Source organism: Rhinichthys klamathensis, unplaced genomic scaffold (assembly GCF_029890125.1).
Source record: "Rhinichthys klamathensis goyatoka isolate OS25496 unplaced genomic scaffold, OSU_Roscu_1.1 h1tg000419l_1, whole genome shotgun sequence".
NCBI classification, from domain to species: Eukaryota; Metazoa; Chordata; class Actinopteri; order Cypriniformes; family Leuciscidae; genus Rhinichthys; species Rhinichthys klamathensis.
In genome coordinates, this window is record NW_026606917.1 from 465,818 (window position 1) to 482,571 (window position 16,754).

Here is a 16,754-nt window from a genome sequence, read left to right on the forward strand (position 1 = left end):
AACCAGGGTTTGTTTATTGTATGTTGTCTTCCGCCAGACTCTGTTCAGGAGAAGCAGCCACCCGTTAGTCCAATGAATAACCGGAAGGAAGACATGGAGATCACGTCGCACTACCGGCAGCTCCTGCGGGAGCTGAACGAGCAGCGGCAGCACGGCATCCTGTGCGACGTGTGTGTGATCGTGGAGGGCAAGATCTTCAAGGCGCACAAGAACGTGTTGCTGGGCAGCAGCCGCTACTTCAAGACACTTTATTGCCAGGTAAAGAAGGTTTCAGAGCAGCAGGCCACCATCACGCACCTGGACATTGTCACGGCCCAAGGTTTCAAGACCATCCTTGACTTCATGTACTCTGCCCACTTGGCGCTCACAAGCAAGAATGTGATTGAGGTGATGTCGGCCGCCAGCTACCTTCAAATGACCGACATAGTGCAGGCATGTCACGGCTTTATCAAGGCAGCGCTAGACATCAGCATTCGCTCAGAGCTCGCAGATGAACTAGCGGATATTGAGATGGGCAACGTGGTGAGCTCTATTGGAGGCGGGGCTGGGCCTGGTGTGGGCGGAGCCTCGGAGGCACTGGCGTCCATGATCTCGGCCCGCAGCTCCTCACCGTGGTTGGCCAGGCGCACTAGCCCGGCAAATTCATCTGGAGACTCAGCCATTGCTAGCTGCCATGAAGGCAGTAGCAACTACGGCAAAGAGGACCAGGAACCCAAAAGCCATGAGAGCCAGGAGGATGCTTGTTTGCAGCCCTTGTGGCCTGCTGATTACCGTTCTGTCCAGGTCAAAGAGGAGCAGGTCTCCCCCTCCAATCTGCAAGACGGGGCTGGCCGAGGGGCACAAGGCACACCCGGAGAGCAAGGTGGAAGAGGAGAGGGGGGCTGGCAACCCCCCGGCTCGGGCCGCCGGAAGAACCGGAAGAACAAGGACACAGTCAGGCATATAACCCAACAGAGTGAGGGGGACAGCCGGACAGCTTCGCCGTTACCGCCCATGCTCTCCACCCCTGGCTGGAGCTACGGCAACCAGGACATTCCAGGTAGGATTGCTGAATTGGTTGCTTTATTGCTTACTTTATTAGTATCATCATATCACATTCAATAACTGGAAAAGATTTGACAACATCATTGAGCCGATTGTTTACCTTTTAATGAAAGTATGTTAGGTCTTGGTGAAGGGATCTGAATATGCATGCTTCCCTACTATATAATACACTCTTAAAAATAAAGTTTTTGTTTTATTATTGGCATCTACGGTTCCATGAAGAACCTTAAACATCCATTGAATCTTTCCATTCCATCCAACAAAGGTTTTTTTTAAATGGAAAAAGATTCCACTATTTAATAAATCGTTCTTCGCATTAAGAAAAAAGGCTATTTTAGGCTATTAACTTTTCCAAAATGCTTCTTTAATGACATTGCTGTTAAAAAAGCCATTTTTAACCTTTATTTTTAAGAGTCTAGGTGAAAAACAAAACATGAAATGAGTAATATGTCCAAATTTGTAGCATTCATAAAACAGTAGGGGAAAAGTACCCAGTGACCTTCTACTTCCGGCGAGATTCTGAAGTGCGCATCGAATGGACACTTTACTATCCCATGAGGCCACGGGAGAGGATTTGTTAATAGCAGTAAAGCACACTACTGACGCTGTAGGTGGCAGATGTAGTACATCCGGATTACATTCATACTATGTGCAACATGCTTTTTTAACACTCACAAAGCTCATTCCTCATCCAATGTAGTGCTTTTTCCGACAGTATGCGATTTTGGACGCAACTTTATCACATGCAAGCACTGCCTCGTCGATTCCCGTGAGAGTCAGATCTTCCGGAATACTTTACCACCGTGTTTGATTGTATAATTCAAACCTAGATAGAAATAGAACTCTGATGAAGATGAACATTATTGTTGTAACACTTATAGTATAGCAGCATGATAAACTACAGATTGAGGTGGGGAATTTGGGGTTGAAGAAACTAATTTCCTCATTAACTTCGGAAAGACACATGGGACGCGAGGCAGCCTCATCAACCTAAAAACAAAATCCGTGCTGAGGAACAGATCACACTAGCAAGCGGGGAAGAGGCCCTACCTGTCTCAGATACAGTTGCTTATAGGTATGTAGATCATTAAAAGTGTGGCAGCTCTAATCTCTGGTGTATTTGTGCAGGCCGACTGTGAAATGGGCACACACACACTTTAAGAAAACAGGATAATTGAATTGACCTTGGTGGCAGAATGAGGATTAAATTGTAACTGTGTGTGCGAGTGTGTTGGGATGGGGGGTGCCCCAAGGTCTTCTGAAGTGTGGAGAAGAAGGGATAAAGTGAAGGAGAGAGGGAGGGGAATCCGCGGAGATCTGCATCAGCTTAGCGCGAGTTTACCTACTTAACTCTCGAGGCACTCTCTCATCCTCTCTGTTTGCCAGCCCTGCTACCTGGGGCTCCAACAGAAATAACTCCGCTTGCTGACCCAACCCCACAGATCAAATATCAAGTGCAAGACTCCACACATCTAAGTACACACACCGGCTCTCTGTACGGCGTACAGACACATGCTCGCAAACGTCACGCCCATTCCTTTGTGTGCAACATAAATAGTACACATTTATATTCCTCACGCATTGGCCTCTATAAGCCAAACTAATATTCTAGTCAAGCTTTTGAGGTCAATTTAATTACGTTGTAAATGGAATCGAAACATTTTCAGATCTAAAATCATCCCTCTTAAACGTGTGCAAATCTCAGTCCGCTAAGGAACCGAGGACTTGCAAAACGGCAAATTGCTTTGGATGTCATTTGATAATATGGGCCATATCTCGATGCTCAGCGAAGATGAGAATATTGTTTTGGTACACAATACATGCTCAGCCTTGGACAAGTCACATCAGGGGGAGAGAAAGAGGACTTGTTTTGCGAAAGCCTTCATGCCCTGCTCCGGGTTTTGGACTCGGCTGTAATTTTCCTACTGAATTAGTAGATATTTGAGGACTTGAGGCAGACAGGTTTGTCCTCAAAACCCGAAACGTAGCCGCTAACAAAGTGCTACGTTTTTGTAGCTCCATATGGTTTTGTTTTGTTTAAACTAGGGATGTGATCAGGTTTTTTTTTTATTTGAAAGCAGATAAAAATAAACACTAAATAAATGATTACCGAGTGATTCTTTACAAAAGTGCAAATCAAATATTAGGGGTGGAACGGATCGCAGTTGATTCGTACGGACCAGGCCCCACGGTTGGGCACGCATGTGATTCGCGAATTAACAGCTACATTTAACCATCATAGAGTGAAAGTTTATAATTTGAATGTGTTTTGCAAAATGTACACATTCAAACACGCGCGTTATCTGTGCACACAGCCGCAGAGAGAGGGCGAGAGAAAGAGAGAGAGGGGGTGGGGGCATGTTTCAGATGGCGCTCGACAGAGGTGGGTAGAGTATCCAAAAATTTTACTCAAGTAAAAGTACAAGTACTTATAGAAATATTTACTCAAAGTAAAAGTAAAAGTAATAATCTTAAAAGTTACTTGAGTAAGAGTAAAAAAGTATCCAATGAAAAAACTACTCAAGTAGTTAGTTACTAGTTACTTTGGATCACATAGGCCTATATATATATATATATATATATATATATATATATATATACTGTATATATAACATGATATTATTTAGATATTTTTTCATTTAAATGACTAAAATTATCATAATTAGATAAGCTATCTTTGCAAAAACAAAAGAGACAAACATTATTTCTGTATATCTGTATATTATATCTATAGCCCGAAAACCATTGCCTGTCCTTTGGTTTGTAATAACGTATACAACTACATTAGACAATGTCGGAATAAAGTGACTCTATGGAGTTTTGCATTCAAATGTAAAGGGATGGCAGTCATGTCATGCCCAACACAAATAACGATCAAATGCAAGGATCTTCTTCTGTCTGTTCTCCAAAATGTATTTAAATGTAGGCTATATTTATGAAAGCATCTTTAAACTGGTTAACTGTGTCTAATAAGGCAGGCAAAGGCATTCGTTTTCAAGTCGAGTTCGCACGCCACAGCGCAATACACATTGTGTGTGTACACACATTCATAAACTGGACGATAGCTTATTTAATGTATAACTATAAAGTAATGTATATGTCCAAAAAAGGGGCAATGTCATACTTTGTAGTAGTGCTATATGGCGTAATAATCTGTTTGGTTGTAAGATGTATTACCTGAATGAAATCGAATGTATCGTCGTGTCGACTCGTGTGGAATAATTCATTCACAGACAGCTTACGAAGTAACATACGAAGATGTTCAACTAATAAAGATCTTCATCGCTGGCAAAAAAATATGATGCATTTGCAGATTTACTTTCGAGACTGTACTGTAGACTGTGACCGCCACTTCATAAACGCTCTTGATGTTCTTAAATCTTCCTGTTACGACTCTGAGACGATTCAGTGCGTGAGGAAACTGAACAGATCATTCAAACTGATTCGCGAACCTATTTAGACAGATCTGCCCAACTTGTTTGATGAAGTCTTTGAACTAGGGTGACCAGATTTCTCGGAGTTGAATACGGGACCGACACAGAACCGGGTTAATGCGTACTATAGCACACACACGCAAGGTCTCTCGCTCTCTCCCTCTCTGTCATGCGCGCGCTACACGGTTTTGAACATAACATACATACATATTCACGTAGCCTTTCGAAAACGAAACCTATAATATATAAAAATATATATTAACGATGAAATACGGGACAAAACATGATTTTTTCATAATAAGTCGGGACACTAAAATTAGAGTTGAAATACGGGACTGTCCCGGGAAAAACGGGACGTCTGGTCACCCTACTTTGAACAGAATCGACTCAAAAGAGTGATTCATTTGTGAATTGAGCATCGCTCATGCCCAGAAAAAAGAGAGAGCGCGCGCTTAGAATAAACTACGCTTTTAACAACATATTGCATTAAAATAAAGTAACGAGAGGAACGTCGCCCAACGTAACGAAGTAAAAGTACAGTTTTTTTTATTAGAAATGTACTTGAGTTAAAGTAAAAGTACCCACAATTAAATCTACTCTTAAAAGTCAAATATTTCCCAAAAAATACTCAAGTAAATGTTACTACCCTGCACCTCTGGCGCTCGAACACCGAATCGATTCCTCTTTCGCGTTTTCTTGCCCTTGAACGGACACATAAACACAAAATTATTTCAAAATACTTGTCTAAATACCCTTCTCGGCAAGTATTCTCTTGTTTATGTCATGAGTGAACAGTTGAGAAAGAAAAAACGTATGTTTGTCAGTTTTTTCAGTCGTAAAGTGACAGCAGACACCTACTGTTGTCTGTGTCATTTAATGTTAATAAAAATACAGCTTAACAAAGATAAAACTATATTTCAGTTCTCCATTGAACAAATAGTGTTATTTTACATTTAGGCTTAATTATTCATTTCTGTACCTGAATACTACTGTTAGACTTTGTAAATTTGTTATTTAGTAGGCCTATTCATCTCTGCTTGTAATTTGTCTAGGCTAGTTGTTCTTATTTTATTACTGACTGTTGCATGTTGATGGATTTCAAGCTGCATCAACAAAGCATATTATGAGCACACTTGGTTGGTGTCCTCACCATGTTAACCGTAGAGGCTGCATTTGCGTTGTGTGTCAGATATGCTATATTGCTGAAATCTTTGTGAAAGGCTTATGTCTTCTACATAGATATTTTATTTAATTATAAATTCTATATTTAATTAATTAATAAGTCATTTTGAGAAGATTTTACCTGTATTTACTTTTTATGAAGTACTTATTTCTCATTGTGACTTTGAATGACTGTACAGAGTAAACAAAGATTATTTATTTCAGTGTATTTTATCACCCACCTGTTATACTTCACGTAAGCATGTTGAGATGAATAGAAGCTTTAGAGCTTCAGTAATTGTAGGACTCTAAATAAATGCCTTCATAAGGGATTTCAGCTTCCATGCAATCCGTGTCTGTGTTGATGTCCAGTCACCAGGTAGTTTTCCCAGATTTGGTTAAAGGGCACAGGAAGTGTCTAGTTGCAGGGGTAATGGTTTGCACGGTTAATGGTGCTGTTTGCTGACAACACTAAATGGGATCTCAGGATGCTGATGTCCAAGTTGCATTGTGCACAGACAGACGAATGGTTTTAAGAAGCTTGTAATTGTTGGTTGGCATGTTTATAGAACTGTATATCTGAATTACCATGCTCTTGGTATGAAGGTCTGGCTAGACGCAGGATATCACTCAACCTGCATTTTGAAAAGTGTGTGTGTGTGGGTGGGTGTGTGGTTGGTTGGTTGATTGGTTGGGGGGAGAGTTGCTGGTAAACAGCATATCTACATTATGGGGGAAATATGGCCCAACAAACGGGGGACATTTTTTGGTCCCCATGAAGAAACCAGCTTAGGACCCATCCAAACTACTGCGTTTTAGTTTAGAAACGGAGAATTAAAACGAATACGATCTCCGTCCACACCAGCGTTTTAGCTGCGTATTAGAATTGATCTCCGTCCACATTAAAACTGAAAACGCGGATCACGTGACCATTAACCTACACTGGGCATGCGTGTGCCGGTGTAAACAGGAAACAGATTGACTGACTATTCCTCAGATTTGACGAAGAAAGTAGCTAAGTTACCTCTGCAAAGAGCGACGCTCTATGTACGGTCGATACCGCCGCTGTACACGCGAATTGTCACAGATCGCTCGAATAATAGCTTCCCTCTGGCGCATGTAGCCAGTTATTGCATTGTAAAATGCAGAATTTACTTGCACAACAGCTGCTAGCAAAGACATCAAAGTCAGTAACGCTTGTAATTCGTTATCCATGTTGCAGTCACTAACGTAACTGGTAGTCCAGGCTGTTGTATGTTTTCTCACAAACCAATCACCCAATCAGAGAGCCGAGCGTGAGCCTCTGCGTCATCGTTTCTAAAGTCCTCCGTTTTGACCCGTCTTCACTAAAACGCCCTCCGGAGATTCAAAACGCAAAACAGGGTCGGCAGCGTTTCTAAACTTCTCCGTTTTAGGTCTTCGTTTTTGCCGTTTTAGTCTGGACGGGAGGTGCAAACGTAGCAAAAGGTCTCCGTTTCTAAACTAAAACGTAGTAGTGTGGATGGGGCCTTAGTAACAGCATACTAAGGGATGTTTTTTGAAAATGTTAAAATGCAGAAAGTTTTGTGTGATGGGTAGATTTAGAAGTAAGGTTAGTGTAAGGGGAGAGCATATACAGTTCATACAGTATAAAAATCACTATGTCTATGAAAAGTCCCCATAAAACATGAAACCACTTTCACGGAATGTGAACAGGAAAAAACGTGTGTGTGTGTGTGTGTGTGTGTGTGTGGATAAGGTTTTTAACATGATTAAGCAGCCAAGACCAAAAAAAGACAGTCAGGACTGCGGTGTAAAGCTTCTAGCGGTTTCTCTCGTCTGCTAAAAAACGTAATCACTTTATTTATCTCAATTCTTATTGGTACTGTTTTCTGCATAAATGTTGTAAGATAAGAACCAGAAAAATGCCAATGGGCTGATTTGCATACCAATTCTTCTTTGCATACAGTATACTGTCCTTATGTTTCAAATGCGCCCTTTTGTTTAGGGCTCTGTTGAATATATTGGCCATGACTGGACATTCCCTTTCGGAGCATCTTACTGACCGATGGCAAACACATGGCATCAAGCCTTCACAGTTCCAGAGAGGGGGTTGGCACTGGATGTTTAGCAGATGTTTGGTGTTGAAAGGGTGTTGAAACTGGATGCAGAATATGCAGGCGTCATAATGGACGGGTTTCCCGAAAATGCAGATTCTGAAACTGTGAAGAAACGTCATAATATCACAATCAATATGTTTCTGTTTGTTTGTTTGTTTGTTTTTATTCTGCTAAGTTTAAATGAGATGTACACTTCTACATGTTTCTAGGCTACGCGTCAGACCAGGATATGCTAGGTGATTATTCTTACATTAATATCGTAGGGCCCTATGAAATCTTGTTTTTTTCCCCAAATTCCGTGTTTTCATGTGCAGTGTCTTCAATAGTGAGACGGTAGATGGTGAAAAACCCATAAGCCATGCGTGCTTGAGTAAGTGTAGTAGATTAAACTGCACCGCTCATTCACACAGACACACACAAAGAGAGGTAAATATTTAGCCAGCACATTAAGCATACACAACTGTTGGACATACTTAATGTTCTTGCATTACTGTGGCAGGAACAAGGGGGCGGTAGAGTTACCCTCAAATGTCAGTGCCATTTAAATGTGTTGCTTATGTATTCCTTTCTGAACTAAATCATAACACTTACATTTTGGCTCATTTCTTTGAACTCATACAATTTAATCTGTACGTTTTCCTATGATATGCTTAGACCCCGCTGAGTTTCTAAAAACAATAAGTTTCCGAATTCATCTGAAATCGCCACCTCGTAAAATAGTTACGGGCTGTAAATGGCGCATGAAATCAAGCTTCAGGTGCTAGAAGAGTTTGTAACTTTCATTTATTTGTGTAAGGTATAATTAAGCAACCTGAAGTGTTTGTGAGAGGAGCAATGCCGCTATCAAAGATGCATGTGTTCATTTCTTTGTTGTCATATTGCTCATCTTTCTTCACATCATCCTACAGTTATTTGTTGTATTAATAGTAGCTGTATGAGTTTGTCCCCACCCATCTACATGTGGTATGATTACATTACTCATCATCAGGAGTGTGAAATGTGAATGTAGAAACTCAACGCTCTTCCGAAAGCCAGATCGAGCAGCCACGCTCTTCACTTACAGACAAACACACTGTGGACTCACAGACCTGAGTCACAGCTCCCTCACAGTCTCTTAAAACAACAATCCTTTTTGTGCTAGTAGACTTTCCATAGCCCGTGTCTAATGCTAGAGGCTACAACAGAATGCATTAGCATTAGCATTAGCATTGGCACTCGCTTTTCGGGTCAAAAAATGACCACCATAGAGTGAAGTTTCAGAAGGAAATTTACCCATGGGTCTCTGATGTGATGTCATGGTATCTGTTCGTTTCAGTGTTGTTCATGTTTCAGGTTTACTCCCTGTTGAAGAGGGGGGTTTCTGTGGTTGGCCGCGGCTGTGAACTTCATCTTCTGGGGGATTTTTGAGGCTGCTCAGGAAATGGTCACTGAAACTTTATTTTAGATGATCTTTTCATGAGCAAGGATATCGGTTGATCAGAAAGAGACTATAGGAACATGAGAAGATGATCATCTTGGCCTTCCCCTTCCACAAGACAAAATTCCCATGTTTAGGTCATTCATTCGTTTTTCAAAAGTTAATGTGCTATTCTGTTTTTAAATTGTGAATCTTTATCAGAAGAGAAGTGGGTGCTTTCTCAGGTATCTGTGTTTATTTGCGTACAGATGCATATGTGGTCATTGAGTGCTTTTATGTGATTTCAGACACAAACACACACTCACGTCTGGTTTAGTATATTTGTTGGGACTCTCCATGGATGTAGTTTTTTACTGTACAAACTGCATATTCTCTCCCCTTAAACTAACTCTACCCCTAAACCTACCCATCTTTGATGGTCCCCATGAGTCAGAGCACACAGGTTGAAGTCACCCCCCCCCACACACACACACACACACACAGAGTTTTACAAACATTTTCTTAATATTCATGCATTCATTCACTTATTCATGTTTTCACTGGTCACTCAGTCCTCGGTACTAACTCATACTAATTCATTCATTCATTCACGCATTTACTCACTCACTCACTCACTAATTTATTTATTTACTTGTTCACTCATTCTCATTTGTCTTATTTACTGACTCATTTACTCACTCACTCATTAGTCATTAATTTGTTCACTCACTCACTAATTAATTTATTCACTCACTGAATCACTTTTTCATTCTTGCTGACTCATTCATTCATTCATTTACTCATTAATTTGCTCACTCATTCATTCATTCATTCACTTACTAACTCATTCCTTCACTCATTCACGTACTCATTTATTCATTTATTTTATGCACTCCACTCATTATTCATTCATTCACTGACTCGTACATTCATTCATTTACTGACTTGTTCATTCACTTGTTCGTTCATTTTATTCACTTGTGCGCCTTCCACTCATCATTCACTCACTCTTCTAATCATTCGCTCAATCTTTTGTTCCTTCATTTTATTCATTCACATAATGTCCTTCGATTGCGTCTTCATCCCGCTCTGTGTCTTTTACCCAGCTCATCAGCTCTATCTCTCTGTTTTTACACTCACTCTCACTTCCCTCGCTCTGGGTCTCTATAGTCTAAAGGTGTGCGCTTGAAATAATGAGAGTGAGGCCCCTTTAACCCCCATCCTCTTACCACTCTCCCCATAGTATTTACACCTCATTAAACCTGAAATAGCTTTAATATTTAAAACATCGTGAACAGATCTCAACCCTCCCACCCTGATCACCTCTGGATTTTCCCCTCCCTCGTCGCATTCTCTCAGTTTAAAAATCTACTTTCATATTTCCTCCCTCTGCAATAAAACTAAAATAGATTATATATTTCACAAGTTGAACTTTTACAAAAGAAGTTTAACAGTCTCTCTTCACACCTTTCTTTCTTTCTAACTTTCTTTCTTTCTTATGCCTTTACTCACTCCTTATAGTAGGTTATTTTTTTGGTTTGGTTCTGTTTTCCTTCTCCCTCTCATCTGATGTGCCTCCTTATTTTCTTTTGATTGAGACTCTCCATCCCACCAGATGACCTTCACAGCGCTCTTCTCTCTCTCTCTCTCTCTCTCTCTCTCTCTCTCTCTCTCTCTCTCTCTCTCTTTCTCTTGTTTCTCTCTCTCCCTCCGTCTCCCCCATGGCATTCTGGGTTGCCCCTCAATGTAGCTGAATGCTTGTTTGTTCTGGGGTAAGGCGTCATGTCGGACTGTCAGACAGAGTTCTTGTGTTCCGCCTTGCTCTATGCCATTCTGTCGCCTCTCTCTTCAGTCTCCCTCTGTTCCTCCCTCGCTAGAACAAGTCTTCAACTACAATAAGGTGAAACAGGCCACATTATTAGGAATGAATTGACCAGGTAGCGTTTTTTAACGTTTAGTTTAAGTACTAATACTGGTCAAAGGAATCCAGAGACAATGTAATGAGGAAGCTGACCACTTTGGAAGGAATGGAAGAAATCGCAATGCTTAATATAGTGTCGGTTGGAAAGGAAGTCTTGCCATTTAGTTAAAGAGCCAATCTTTTCTTTTCTTTTTTCTCTCTAAAATGTACGTTAATTTGAAAATAGTTGTGTAGATGGTAACCTACATTGTGTGGGTCTCATATGCATGATTTATAGATAATGCAAATCTCAAAATAGTTTTGCAAAAACAAGGTTTAGACATGACATGAAAAAGTTTTGCGGTCAGATTTTATTGGTGATGTGATAAATGCAATAAACATAAGCTTAGCAAACAGTTTTTGGAGATTTGGGACTTTCCTCTTTCATGTAGTACTTGGAACAATTGGAAAATAGCTGCCCCAGGGAGTTACCAAGATGGCCACCAAGTCAGCAGTATGCCTGATTCTGGAAGGGAATACTCTGGTTTTTTGTTTTGTATTTTTCAACCTAATGTCAGTCTACTGCTTGTGTGACATACTGTTAATTAACAGTCAATAATTTCTCAAACATTTCAGACAATAATCACTTAAAGTGTTGTGAGTGTATAGCAGGAAATTATCTTTTTTCTTTGTTGTTGGTCAATTTATAATTGATCTAACCTTTGTTTGTTCTATTTTTGTTGGTCAGGTTTCAGGTTCACTAACTGCGTTTAGGTCTCTTCCCACTGTCCTTGTCTCTCTTTCACTCTCTCTGCTTGGAAATGACATGTCTGTCACTCCTCCACACCTCCCACCTATGTGTCTTACCGTCAGTGTCTTTGAAAGTGAACACTCTGGACTTTATCATGGGCAGAAAAATCCAGACTGCCTTGTGGTGGAGTTCCCTCCTGCTTCAGTGCTCTGGTCTCTGAGTACCTACCCCTCCCAGAATCCTTTACACGTGCACTATATATAGACACTTTGGTCTCTAAAACCAAGAGGTGCCTCAAGCCAGGACACACCATGGTGCCTCGGCTTTGGCCAATGAAGATGACGATGATAGCAAAGTAATTTTCCAAAACGTCAGCACCCCCTGCCCATGTAGCAGAATGCCTGAGCTGCTCAGCAGATCGCAGGCCTGCCCCTTCCCCACACTTGAGTTGTATCAGTAACAAATGTAGCCTAGTGCCCATCTCTACCATCCGGGCTCCATCCCAATCCCATGGGCCAACAAATAGCAGTGTTTCCCCACAGGATTTTGTGAAACTGGGGTGGGTGGACCTTGTTCCTTCTGGGGGTGTCCGGGGGTATGGCCCCCCCAGGAAGAACATTTTGTACATTTTTAAGTTATATTCATCAATCTGGTGCACTTTTGAGAGTTAAAAATTAAGAGCTTTTTTCCGATACCTCAAAACTTCTGTGATATGATTACAATATTATTTTTATTCAGGGGTATATTGATCGATATATATATCGATGTTATGATATTATGTGCCTATTTAACACAACCAGTTACATTTTTATTTAACTCTCAAATGCAACCAAAATATAACATGAACATTTATCTGAAAATTGCACATCATGTATGCACTTTATTTATTTTTAATAATAAAGAAAAATAAATGGTTGTGAAACAAAATCAAGTCACACATGAGATCAGTAATCTGATGACAGCTTATGACATGACATCAGTCAAGAAAGTCTTTCAGGCTTCTGTGATCAAATGTGCAAAATCTAGTCCTCATTAGGAAACAACAAAAATGAGGTACTCCAGTTGTAGAAAAAATACATTCATTTAGAAAAATAAATCACAAAAATAAAGCGCAAAAAGAAGCGAAAGAGAACTCAATTCAGTTTTTGCGCAGACGAGTTTATCTTCTTTCACATCTACTTGCGCTTGAATGATTCAATTGGCAAGGCTTAAAAAGACGCTCAAATGAGAAACTTTCGTGACGATGCAACACTGGCCCGATTGGGACAGTGACAGTTCCGTCAACTGTCCCGCGCCAGCAGGCAGTCCTTATTGTAAAGCTTTGACGGGCGAGTTTAAACGAGAATGCATGCGTTGGCGGTAGTGCATAGACAGCAGTGATGCGCGAATCACGGTTATATCCGCGGGCGCTACGGATAATCTGCGGATCGGGCGGGTCAAGTAATAAAAATAACATTCTGATTAATTTCGGGTGGGTCGCAGGTGGATATGATAAATCATTATTAACGAAAATATTAACTACATTCTCTAAAATATTAGCATGTCTAAAATGTAATTTTTTTTCCGACAGGCACTAATTTGCACTCTCTTTAAGATATACGCTGCGCGGGGTCCGCTTTTTCAAGCAGAAATGGAGCAGGTCCGAGAGTGAAGTAAAAAAGAAGGATTTACAACAAAACAAAAGGAAGGAAAGAAAGTAAAGTACCGTGTGGGAGCGTTTTAGTGAAGTGGTTAACAAAGATGAATCAAGTGCTGTATGTAATATGCAACGGCTGTGAAGTGTTTGTGTGCGTGTTCGCCTGTTCGGGAAGTCACAGTGACAGAAACAGTGACATTCCAGTTTAAGTTTCAAGGGAGTAAAGCCTGTTTATGCCATTAAGAGAATGAAATTCTGTCAAATAAATGTTGTTTTAAAGAAATGTTTATTTAAAAGCAGCGCTCATTCATCAGTGTATTAGGTTACCATTAGAGATGCAGTTGTTGAAGGTGATGATCATCCATGTATCATAACAACACATAAGAATAATTGTAATTTGCCCATCGGGTGCGGATACTTAAATCAGAGATAATTATTGGTGCGGTTGGATGATTTGTTTTTGGCTGCGGATTCAGGTGACGTTGGAGCTCATCCGCGCATCTCTAATAGACAGACATTGCTTGATGGAAATGTGGAGAGTGTAAGTAAAGGTCCCGCTGAAACAAATATATATATATATATATATAAATGCGATTTTACGCATTGGATTGATCATACCATTAGACATTTGATCGATGTGTCGATCCACATCGATGAATCGCTTCACCCCTTGTAACCACTAAGCCATCGTTCTGTTGTTTAAATTTCTTTGTGTGAAAAGCACTAGCACTTGTTTTGTAATCAGTCCAAATCAATCCCCACCCACAATAAAGATTTCTTTACATTAACCAGTTTAAGGAAAAACAATGCTCATCTGGCTTATTGGAAAGTAATAGACATCTTGAGAGAAACCCAATGAGACAAGCCCCTTAGTAGCGTGGTGGGCTGTTTAATGAAGGATAATCCCTCTAATCACAATACATCGGGTGGGGGAAAGTGCTTTGCTCTCGCCGCTCGCCTTCAGAATTTCCGGATGCCGTGGGGGTTACGAGGATTGTCCTGCTATTATTCAAAAGTTATTTTTGTGTTTCTTACCTTTTTAATGGAGAGGGCCTGTCCACACTTGTGACAGACATGTTGTGATCAGTTTAATGGTATTTAGAGACTGAAGAAAGCTTGAAGCATTGGATGGATGGGAATGCATAAAGATCCATTTTGAGAGTGTGGAAAATGATGGATCGGTTTGAAATCAGCTAGGAATATGGCAAATTGAATTTCTGAAAGCACAGGTTGATCCGTTGGACTCATCGTCCAGTTGTGTTACAGCAATCCTGAGCTTTTTGAAAACGCTCTCCTAAGTGGATAAATTTGAAACCAGCTTTTTCGCGTTGTAATGTGGACTGTGAAAACGGAGGTATTTGAAAACGATACTAATGTTTAGTCTTGTGACGCTTATTGAACCGATAGATATGTATGTGTATACCGGTATTGTGCCTGTTATGTGCTATTCACTTTCACACTGCTGCTAAAGATATGTTACTTTGTACTCTCTTCATATCACAGTCCTGCAAAGATGACAGAAAATGTACTCGCAATTGCTGTCCTGCAGCAAAACATGAGAGCAGGTCTGTTTTAGACCAAACATATAATGGTGACTGCATGTATCAGTGAATATTTGACTTAATAAAATGATCTTGCCAGAAGAATAGCATGAGAACATTATGATGTCTGTTCCATCTGTATCATCATCATTTTACGAGGTTTTACGCATGCGCAGTAAGGTGAATTTAGCGTTTTCTGAAGTCTCAATGTGGATGAGAAACTTTTGGAAAATGCTTGAAAACGCTAGTGTGGACAGAGAGCGTTTTGAAACGAAAACACCGTTTTAAAATGGATCCGGATTAATGTAGACGTAGCCTTTAGCTCTATCACTTATTAAACACATCTGAACCAGCTAATCAAGGTCTTCGGGATCCGTAGAAACTTCCATGCAGGTGTGAAGGAGCTGAACTCTGCAGGAAAGTAGCCCTCCAGGAGCAGTGTTGGATACCCCTGTGTTGCAGCAACAGTTATAACTTTTGGTCGGATGGTGTAGCATTCATAGAAAATCCTTGCAGGTTTGCTTGATGTCAGTGATTTCCAACTGTTCCACAAACTCTCCAATAGTAGACATTTTGGAGGCTTCTATTATCTAACCCAATCATTTCAGATCTTAGGGTCTCATGTAACGAGTTGATGAGTTTGTTTGAACAAGGAGACATCCAAAATGTGTCCTGTTGGGGAGCTTCCAGGAACAGGGTTGGAGACCACTGAGACCTCTGTGTCCTTGAGATGCACCATCACAGGGAGTGTCCAGTCCTGCTCCTGGAGGGCCACTTTTCTGCAGTTTAACTCCAATCCTAATTAAACATAACTGAACTAGCTAATCAAGGTTTTCAGGATTACTAGAAACTTCTAGGCAAGTGTGTTGTGTAGGTTGGAGCTAAATTCTGCAGGACTTTGTCTCTCCCGAAGTAGGATTGGACACCCCTGCTCTATCCCATTTTGAAATCAGGAGATTTGCAGTGGTATGTGATGACTGTAGCTGGTAGCCACTCTAAAGACTGATCACTGAGAGACACAGGGGAAGAGAGAGAAGAGAGCATTCTGGGAAATGATTATAGGCCTGACAGGATATATCATTTGACTTGTCTAGTGTTTAGACACTCTGAAAGACTTGCATACGGGTCCTTGCTGTACTTCTTGTCATCGCTGTGCACTAGCTCCGAGCTCACTGCTGTGGACAGAGAGGGTAAGAGGTGCTTGTGTGTGTGTTTGAGAGTGTGTGAAGGGCTTAGAACACCACCAAACCATCAAACTTCCCTATTCAGGGCAGGACAACGCCCTGCTGTTTGTTTTCTTCTGGTGTATTTTACTCCGTGGCTTTTTCTTCCTCTTCTGGTTTTACGGGGGGTTTCTGTTCTTTATAGACAAACCCCCACCCTCTCCTGTTCTCTACCCTCCAGTCAGACTGGTTTGAGCATAGAGAGAGAGTAGAGAAGAGGAAGAAGTGAGCTGTTTGGACAAACGGACGCCCCGGGCAGGATGTGGAGGTTCGCTGCCCTCTGGGTGTGTCGGATTGGCCCTGCTACACATACACACTCACACAACCGGCGTGGGAGGGCAAAATCTCCCTTCCTCACACACACACACACACACACACACACACACACACACACACACACACACACACACACACACACACACACTCGTTTTTCAACCCCACACCCTCTCCAACTCTTTTCGACCCTCCACCCTTTGTCTTGCCCTTCCCTCGCCTCCTCCCTGTGGCTGCACCCTGCTCTCCCTCGCTCCTAAATAAGGAGAGGTTTAGGGGAGAGGGCGTTAAAGGTG

General features: G+C 41.2%; 1 protein-coding gene across 2 annotated transcripts in view; it reads left to right on the forward strand.

Annotated features, from left to right (window-relative positions):
- Window positions 1–16,754, forward strand: part of zbtb46 (zinc finger and BTB domain containing 46) — a 79,460-nt gene that overhangs the window by 25,197 nt on the left and 37,509 nt on the right. For both annotated transcript variants that reach the window (XM_056235292.1, XM_056235293.1), the window contains exon 2: window positions 38–1,039. In XM_056235292.1, coding sequence (XP_056091267.1) covers window positions 73–1,039 — 967 coding nt within the window. In that variant the 5' untranslated portion in view covers window positions 38–72. The remainder of the gene's footprint in view (window positions 1–37; window positions 1,040–16,754) is intronic.